The sequence below is a fragment of the Ptychodera flava genome, chromosome 19 (assembly GCF_041260155.1).
Source record: "Ptychodera flava strain L36383 chromosome 19, AS_Pfla_20210202, whole genome shotgun sequence".
Taxonomy (NCBI): domain Eukaryota; kingdom Metazoa; phylum Hemichordata; class Enteropneusta; family Ptychoderidae; genus Ptychodera; species Ptychodera flava.
In genome coordinates, this window is record NC_091946.1 from 5,097,757 (window position 1) to 5,107,529 (window position 9,773).

At 38.5% G+C, this 9,773-nt stretch overlaps 1 protein-coding gene across 3 annotated transcripts; it reads right to left on the minus strand.

Moving 5' to 3' along the window:
* Positions 1-735: 735 nt before the first annotated feature.
* Positions 736-8,895, minus strand: LOC139118438 (kidney mitochondrial carrier protein 1-like). 3 transcript variants are annotated; one of them, XM_070681732.1, is made up of 11 exons: positions 8,452-8,884; positions 7,382-7,531; positions 6,945-7,071; positions 6,087-6,297; positions 5,294-5,444; positions 4,739-4,919; positions 4,155-4,262; positions 3,892-4,016; positions 3,489-3,648; positions 3,024-3,104; positions 736-2,565 (listed from the first exon to the last, which is right to left on the minus strand). In XM_070681732.1, exons 5-11 carry the CDS (start codon positions 5,350-5,352, stop codon positions 2,494-2,496), a joined length of 786 nt encoding a protein of 261 aa, XP_070537833.1. In that variant the 5' UTR covers positions 5,353-5,444; positions 6,087-6,297; positions 6,945-7,071; positions 7,382-7,531; positions 8,452-8,884; the 3' UTR covers positions 736-2,493. The 3 variants fall into 3 exon arrangements, with proteins under 3 accessions (XP_070537833.1, XP_070537832.1, XP_070537834.1); XM_070681731.1 differs by lacking the exon at positions 6,087-6,297 and having other exon boundaries at positions 8,452-8,895; XM_070681733.1 differs by lacking the exon at positions 7,382-7,531 and having other exon boundaries at positions 8,452-8,579.
* Positions 8,896-9,773: the final 878 nt, after the last annotated feature.

Here is a 9,773-nt window from a genome sequence, read left to right on the forward strand (position 1 = left end):
ATAACTTTCAGTGTAGGTGTGCCGAGTGATAAATTCAGGAAAACATGGCATGCAATGTAATAAATCTCCAGAAAACCTCAACACATGCAGTTTCTAGAACAATTGCTATGCTATGCTATGCTATGCTGATATTCATTTGATCACACTGACTCCATCAGTTTTGCTTGACAGAAGTAATCCTTAATCAGATGTGCTGACCACTATATGCAGGTTTTGTACCAAATTAGGAGCAATAACACAAGGCCACTGACCACGATGGACACGTGGCTGGTTGTTAAAGAGGGACTAAGCATGTAAAATCCTGCAGGACTGCCACAAGGCCAGGCAACCACTACAAAGAGGTGACAACGGAAACAGGTTTGACACAATCTGGCACATTCCAACCCTAAATTGGATTACAGTGGTGAGGCCTCTAACACATCAAATACTTCAACTGGCATGCTGGCAGCAGCTTCCACTTTCTTTCAGTCTGCTCCAGTCTGTTGGAAAATCACATCCCGTGATGGGGCTTTGGAATAGGACAGTTTGTGTTTACACAGCAACAAATACAAGGTGGAACATCATGTCAACAGATTTAAATGTATTCAGGTTGTTGTGATACATGCTATGGTCAGTGGTGGTGTGGTTTGTTGATCCTCTGCATCCTCTTCTTGGAAGCATTCAGTAAGTCATAATTTAAAGGATTCTTAATCTTGTGAACACTCAAGTCTTCAACAGAATTACAATTCCAGGTAGTATGTTTTCATCACTTTTATTTCAAATGTTGAATATTACAACTTTGATGCTATACAACATCTCAGAGAAAGTCATCACAAAGAAACAAAAGTTCCAAATGTCAAATGGCAAGGCTCTGATGTTGTACAAATCTGAAAGTAATAATGATGGAAACAAAGTTCCGTTGTGGGCGAAGACAGTTTCATTTCAAATTACTGTGTCATCAACAGATAATATCTGTTAGGTGCCAGTGAGAAATCCATGTACACACTGAGAGATCAATGGTTTCCTTTTTGCATCAGTCCATGCCTTTAGTGATACTGGCAATTACCCAAAGTACTTGACTCTCTAAATAGCACTTGTATCATCTGGCTTCGAAAGTAGTTCACGACTGCCATGAAACAATCTGGTGGTAACACATGTCAAGAAGACGCATGTAGACTGCTCGTTTCATGTCATTCAAACTGACTTCCTTTGTTGCAAGGTCACTTAGTTCTCACTGAGTGAAGACTTCGCAGCAACCAAACATTGAAAAGAGGTAATAGTAGTCTCTTCACAGAGTGACAACAAACACATTTTTCTATCAGTCTTCAAGGTTCCGTGACAGACAAGGTCATGAAGGTCAGCTTACGCCCTCCACTACCTTGAACGCCACTGCCATAATAAATTACAGCACACCTTGAGGGCTGAAAAATTCCAGCCGGATCCTGTGTTCAGTTTTTAGAACTGCAATTTACTACACTGTGTTAATCAAGGGGTTAACTTTTTTGTAAGACATGGTAGAAATTGAGCATGTGAGATAACATCAATATTCATAGGCAATGTTGTCCATTATTGTTGTAAAATTGACAATAGGGTTTTCAGATAACCGTATTCGAAGGTTGTTTTTAATTTTTTACCTGTACAGTAAAATACTTATGATTATCAAAGGTTAGTACCTATTTCAATAATAATTGATGTTTTTGCTCAGGACTTCCGTTTGGCCGCTTACTGCTGCCATGGTTTGTCCTGGCTCATGACTTTATTTGTAGGGGACTTTCAGAGAACGTTAAATGCCTCAAACAGTAATACTTCAATAAACTACAACTTACAAAATAACAGTAACAATGTCAAATATATAATAAATACAAAGTCTCTGTTTGTGTATAGAAAATAAACAATTTGTAAATTTTACAGCTTGGAGCTTGATGGAGAAAAACACAAACAAAATCAAGACTTTGTCACGATAGACATTCCCAACCCTAGGTTCCCAGATTTTTACAAATTACTCTGCCATCAGGATAATGATGAACTTGATAGCTTTTGCAAAGGTGGGTTTTTCTCCTCTCTTCAGTGGCAAGAACCCCTTAAGCTTTTCCTCTTGGTTTGTTAAAGGTTGCTACTACTGAACGCCCTTTTTCAAATCCCATGCCTTGCCTGCATGTGGATTCCAGCAGGCAAACCTTATAATTTCAGCTTCTTCAGATTTTTCTCAACTCAATGATGATGAAAAAGACTAAATACAAGATTATCTGAGGACAACATGGTACATATCAACAGTGAAATATTTGAAATGCTTCACCACTTGCCTATGCCGAGATTGTATTCAAACTCACATCATCTTTTGTATACAGGAGAAATGATCTTTTGCATTGTATTGCACAAATAAGCCCCATAGTATCCCAATCCTTTGCAACCTAAAGCAGCAACAAATCCCAACCCACTTAAACACTGACACTACATCTAAAACAAAAATTCAAGCTGCTTGAGGATGGTGGTCACTCAGAACATGTTGAAATTTCAGCACCATTTTTCATCACTGTGTGTAACGATGTGGTTAAGTCTCCTCAGCTGCTCGTACGTTAGAAAGAACTGAAGAAAGGATGGTTAAGGGAAACATGCATAATACAAAAGCCTCCATGAAAAAAATTCTCATACCATGAATTTTTCCTGACATATTTTTCTTTCATGAACAAATGTATAAGTAGTTCAGATTTCTAACTTTGGAATTTACAAGGGAAAAAACTCAAACTGTCACATATAACAGATTTAGCTTTGTGACACCGGTGACATTTAATTTCAACCTGCCTGTACCTGTGGACAGTAAACATTTTGTTCAATACATAAATACCGGTACTCAGAATGAAAACTTGATTACATCCACAAAGGGCAGGAGTGCCAGGAATGACTTCACATGTGGTGACATTGTGAAACTAAGCTGATGGAACTACATCAAATAATATTAGCACTAGTGCAGCATCAGCAATGGTTTGTTTGGTGAGAATAAGTCCCTATAGGGACCATGTGATTGACAGTTATGTAAAGGATACAATTATGTTCCAAGGACCCATACGAAGCCAGCTTGGAATAAATCCTTTGTACAATGCTCGGAAGCCCTCTGTAGACGCAGTCTGAAATGAAAATATGGACCAATTACTTGCATAGAAGTTATTTTGATTTCATATGTTGGTATTTTGAGAAACAGTCAAATGTTAGACTGGCTTCATAAAGACCTCTTCAACCAACTTTTAAATATAAGGTAACATCAAATATTGCAGAGGGGAGAGGGTGGGGAATCTCAATGAAAACACTGAAATTCATGCCTAAGGACTACTCCCCTTATATTCAGGAGAAACAAAAGTTCTCTTAAACTGCACCAATTTTCTTCACTTTAGAGGGTCACTTTCTGTAGGTACAAGTCACCTGTGCAACTCATCCTGACATCATATCAAAGCTGAATAAAGAAATTCGCTATACAGAAGGAACTGCAAATCTTAATAATGATAAAAATTTACCTTGACAAGACAGTCCACAGTGTTTTTGTAAATTTTCTTGTTTTGTCCCAGTTCTTTGTGCAGATGCTCCTTGAGTTGTTTTTGGTTCATCATTCTTGTCTTTGCGACATCAACCGGGTTGGATGCAACGCAAGCAGCAAGACCAGCCATTATACTGGATCTAGTTGATCAATGTGAGAAGTTCATATAAGTATCTGCATCATCCTACATACAAGCTGATAAACAATTTTCTCATCTTTTCTTCTCTGAATGTGTCAGATAAATGTAAACTTATTAGGTTGCGGAATGTATGAACCATTGCAAAGGGCAAAAGAATGGATTTTGTGTAAGAATTTTCCCTTTCTGGTGCAATTTTTCAAATTTAGAAAATGTTAAATACTTGTACCTGATCAGAAACACTTACATAAAGTGAGTTGCAACAGTATCGCCCATCAGATTGTGTTCCATAATTATACTCTTCACCAAGTCGTATGTTGGCAGTTGTACTCCAGCTACAATTGCTGCACGCTGTGCGGTGGGGCTAACACCCTGCAAAATTAAATTTTGAGGGAGTAAATTATCATGCACATGCTGTACCTCAAATAATACTGAAATGTACTGGATAGCATTGCTCATTCAAGAACTACCTAATTATCATTCAAATACAGAAAACTCATTGTAACTTACCCGCCAGAGCCCTCTTGGTCCCTCTTGATGGTAGATTGTCAGGAAGGATACCAAGATTCCATTGTTGCCATTTGCAGCAAAGGATGCTCTCTGGGCTTGCATACGAATCTGCAAAAAAGCAAGACAGTACTGTTTAAAACATGCTACGGCACAAATGTCTGTTACCGATACACTGGAATTGGTGTTCTCAGAGCCAGTAGTATAATGACAGATTCGGCAAAAAAGGATGCAAACCTCTTATAGCTTTGTTTACATTTCAAAGTTCACTCAATCAATGAGCACAAACTACGCGTCATATGTAACTTGCCATGCCCTGCAAGCATGATTTCAGGGAGTGTACTGATAATTTTCTTAAGCCATTGGCCAGATCATGTAACCAAATGTAACTATGGTCACTAAGTATTGATTTCTTTGAACTTTGCACTTTTGAAAACAGTCACGAGTCCCACAGTCTGATAAAAATCTGACAGCTATATCCTAATTGACCTATGCGCCAAGTTAACTTTGGCTAACTGGCTGCATACTATTTCCAGTACAAGAGAAAATACTATAAGCAGTTTTAATCGAACCTTGACACAACTCACCTTTATCACATCAGTTGGATTTGCAATGCTTGAGGAGATAACTCCTGACCATACACCACAGAAGACGTTGACAAGCAAGGATTCATCTGCTGGGTTTGGTACTAGCAACCTCTTAAAAGTATGGTAACAACCAATTTTTATTGTACCGTATGATGCCTGCCTCAACAAAGCAGCCTTGATTCTGTGAAATAACAACACAAAATATGCTTCAGCTGATTGACGATAGTCTACACATTTGTTCATTGAAGGAAAGCAATTTTAGATCGAAATCAAAATTCACGTACATTTGTTGTCAAAAAAAGTGAAAAGCATTTAATTAGTTTCATTCTCTTTTTGCGATTTTGGATCCTCTTTGCAATTGTTTTTTTAATTCAGCTAAAACGACTTCCTAAACCCATTGGTAAATACTGGGAAAAGTTAAATTGGCAGTATCTTGAATTAGTGAATTGACAGATTTAGCTTCATTTGCTAAAACAGGATGTCATTGCCAGTTGAAAAGACTTTATTTTACAGTAGTCACGCAAGAGAGAAATGCATTACACTGAAAATCCGTACCCTGAGTATAAAGCTCGGACACCCTCTTCTTGTGAGATCCTGCAGAAGGCATGTATCATGCCCCTGTAACGGATTTCCTTCAGGTGAGCTTCACAGGCATGTTGTCCTTGTACTTGCAGTCTTGTTTTGGTGGTATCAATTGGAAAGGTACCTGTTGAAATAAACAAAAAATTCTTGCCCATAAGAATGAGAGATTTTACTATTGGCAAGTGTGTGCATGTCTGCGATGTTTGTGTATGCAACAGTACATGTTCAACAAAACGAGCAGCCCAACCCTAAAGCGACTTGTCTGTCAACAGCACATTTTGGCAGGAAAATTATTGAATCTACATATGACTGATTCCTTTTCCAAAATATTTAAGATGGTTTTAATTTTGGCATCCATGGCAGAGAAATACAAATTTTGCTACAGAAAAGAAACCCCCAGGAAACCACTTTTGTTGGTATAATTTATAAAATTTCAAGCCATACAAAATTTGCAATTACTCTAATATTCTCGTTTCAACTCATTTCATATACAACTAGCTTAATTTCAGTAAATTTATGGATTTCTTCATCCCCATACTATTGTATAAATGCCCAACCCAAGTAATGCCCGAGGCACTTTCATCTCCAATGATAGACCATAGCTGTGGGAATAAGTATCATTAACTGTTTGAACGGTAAAGGAAAGAGTGATTGGAGTGGGTTGAGAACAGTAAAATTACATCACATTCAAAAGATTGTCCTAACACTGTATCTATCCTTCACATCTAAATCAATTGGTGTTATGACAACTATTCAGTAGGCTTACTGTTGATTAGTTACAAGGATGACTGCCAAGGTAGACATGCTGTCTCCCCAAGCAGCCGCTTCACGAAGGCTAACAGGAAACTATCCGCAACATCCAGCCTCTTAGATGGCCCGCCAGTCAGTCTCAGCCTGGATCCAGGTCCGCAGGTGAGACACTCCGACAGGTACCGATGGAATGCGCCAGCAGCGATGCAGCAGCAGATGATCTGGGCCTACATGACATAGTGAAACTTAACCAGCATGTGTGGAGAACTGGTTCAAATGGGACAACAATTTGATTTTCTCAGAATGACCTTGCATCATGATGGTGAGCACCATGGGCCAGATTCTCGAATTTTTATATTTCCCCATACATGTGTGAACCTTATTCCTATCAACGCATGATATGGTGTTACTATTCACCACGAATGATACCATCAAAACTGACCGCAAAGTGCATAGCCTGACAAACCGCCACCACAAAAAATGTTTATGTAAACAAATGTTTTTGAAATTACAAGATCAATTCTTTGATATGCAACCATGTCATAAAATCAGATACGTCAAGTCATGTCACATGTCCTACAATTTCTTGTCGTCGATCAGTCAGTTGAGAATTATTCCTTTGTGTCATTGTCATTCAATACATAAATACAATAGAAAAATAAAACAGCAGCAAAACCTTACAATTGCATCCTAAAAGGTTCCAAGACACACAAGTGGATGGTGGCAGTCTGCAAAGGCTTTAGAGACACATTTTCAAGTGGGGGCTGACACAAGGTCACTCTTAGGAATTTTTTTTTTGACCAAACTAAATTTTTAGAAGGAACAAAAACTTACTTTCAGGGAGTAAACAGTAGAAATTTATAAAAATACCCACCAAATTCTGCTGTTATTGATGCTGCGCCTCCAAACACAAACGGTTTCCATGAAGGGAGGCTACCGTCGTTTCTCATTCCACAGAATACAACTACTTATGGATGTAAATTGTCTTTGTGAAAATAGACCTGTTGAAAAAAGATAATTTCAATTAACTTTAGCGTGATTTTACACAAACCAATAAAATGTACAAATTCTCTCCCTGTTGATACTGGCAAAATGCCTACCAATAAAATTGTACTGCCATTGGGTCATAGGTCGAACAAACTTTGACACCAATTCTGTCGACTGTAAATAAACATCATGCCTCTAGATTTGTTGACATACGTATCTGGAATGAGTCAAACATCCTACGAATCTCGGACTGACACAAGTGAGCGCGATATCCACCATGTTGCTCATCAGAAGTCGAGAAAAATGTGCCCGGACGACACTCACCTTCTCTGAAGAAAACAGAACCAGCTTGTCCTTCCTCTGTTCAGAAGCTTGCTATCCGTTCTCATATAAAAACAGTGAAGTCTTCTTGGGCGATTTTCCGTTCGTAATGTCGTTCACAGATTCAACACAGAGAAAAAAGGCCTGTTCTTCCTGCATAATACAGACAGCATTTGTTTGTTTTTTACAAAGAGTTTGAAAACAGTGACATACATATATATCACTGACCGTATGTGCATAAGTGAGCGCCCAGTAAGTCTGACAAGTACCAGATAGGCACCAAGCCACGTGGTTCAAGTTCACGAGGACTGATTTAGACTTCGATTTCTCGGGTCGCGCTTTCATATTCAAATTTAAAAATACTAAGCCTTTACATATAAAAGAAGCCTGTCGGGTTGACCAGGGGCTCAAATGAAACACAATTTTCATAAGTAAATGCGAAATACCGATTTTCTATATGAGTAGAGACGAATCAAACAGATGTAATGACACGTACTCATTTGCTAGGGAAAACAACAACAAAAAACAGAGATATGTACCGACGAGAACATGACAAACATCCAAACAATAGACGGTTTGACACGACAGCGGAATTTTCCTGGCCGGCATTTCTCGAACAGGTCTAAAATTGCTATGTGCGACATTAATCAGGCTCTATGCTCATTACTGTCAAATATGGAGTGAATCGAGTACATACTAAGAATTGCTTTTGATTTTCAAGTTGCGATGGCGGTATTTCGGCGGCCAGTGATAAGTTGCAACCGCCATGTGCAAAGACCTCGAACAATCGAACACTTCCTTTAACTCGTCAGACATTATGAGGTACAGATATGAAATCCAACTTTCAGATTTGTCAGACATTTTTACTACGATCATGGATAGATTCCTTTAATACCGATGTATTCGAATGAGAGGACATCGACAAAATTATGGAACGAAAGACACTGAATTAATATTGCCGGCGGTGAAGCCACGTTTTTCCATATGGGCGGATTTACAATGTAAGAAGGAACTAAATCATAGGTTAGTACACAAAGCAACATAATACGGAATTTCGCAGTAAAATGACTTACCGTTATGTTTGATACTTGTCACTAAATGTTTGGACGAAAAAATTTTGTATTCCTAGACGAAAAGCTCTAAAAAATTGCAAACTTTGCTGACAATCGACGTTACACGTTGGGCGGCAAAACGGCTTCTGACTAGTAAACGAGCAACATCTACATAATTATAAACACACGAGGTGTTCACGCTTTATCGGCATGAATGACACAGCCCCTCGTTTTCGCTACGCAGCCCTTCCCAGCAATTGAAGCTAACTGAGCCACCAAAGCTGACGCGTATTCCCCTATTGCATTACGTTACTGAACTTAATTCGTTCTACTTGTCAAACTCTAGATAAAAATATCAGGAATTCTGAAACAAAATGGATTTTCGTTATGTTTACATCTACTTCCGGTAGTAGTAGCGTTCAACATGTGAGCGCGTGATTCTTTCTCCCATGTGCTACTTTGCATAAAGTTATCGTAAAGAGACCAATCACAGACTACTATGCAAATATTTCATTTTTCGACCCGACCAACCGAATATTAACAGTGTCACGTATTTGGAAAGTTGGAGATTCGCCAAGATTTCCTCCAGCCGGCCTGGCTTTCCTGTATGCAACAGAGGCAGAACTACTCGATGTTGCAGCAGGGAATTATATTTCAGGGACGACGGTGTGCACATGTAATGTTTCGGACTTTGTTGAGTGCAAAGCAACTCCAATTACTTCGGCATGTTTATTCAATAGGCCTAAATACAGGTCGATGACCAAATACTAAGTTGTACAGGCCATGGAGGTAGCAGAGACTACCTCCATGTAGCTACGTAAAACTATTTTGCGCTCCACATTAGGCCTATGTCCAATGGCTCGTTGTGAATGTCGGCAAATCGATCACGTTACGTGTTTTCTTCAAACCGTCTAAGTTCAGGCTATGTACTTCTTTTCATTAGTGATTTGAAATGTTTTAGCAGTGTCATCGAACGGAATTTCACTGTATGCACTAGAACCTGTGAACACATTCTCACATTAAATTCTCACAGTGTTTTGGTTTGGTTTCCTGGATTCCAGACTGGGCAACCCCAACAACGGCTGAGCATACGAAGATGCTTGAATTTATTTGGGTTTTTTTCTTTACATGTTACCACATGGAAGCCAGGAAAAAGTTAGCAACCGTAAAACAAGCAGACAAACAAATAAATAAACAAAAAACAAGACATAAACAAACAAGCATACAAATACATAAATTATAAAACATACTGACAAACAAACAAATAGATAAATAAATACAGACAAACAATATCATAGAACAACGTTGAATAAATAACAAACATAAACAAATGAATACACACG

What these genes read in the sequence shown, in the direction of transcription:
- LOC139118438 (XM_070681731.1), bottom strand. Translation starts at nt 7,020, where the DNA reads ATGAGAAACGACGGTAGCCTCCCTTCATGGAAACCGTTTGTGTTTGGA. An exon ending in ATCAATAACAGCAGAATTTG is followed by an intron (nt 5,445 to 6,944) that starts GTGGGTATTTTT and finishes TTATTTCAACAG; the next exon opens with GTACCTTTCCAATTGATACC. An exon ending in GACCAAGAGGGCTCTGGCGG is followed by an intron (nt 4,017 to 4,154) that starts GTAAGTTACAAT and finishes TTAATTTTGCAG; the next exon opens with GGTGTTAGCCCCACCGCACA.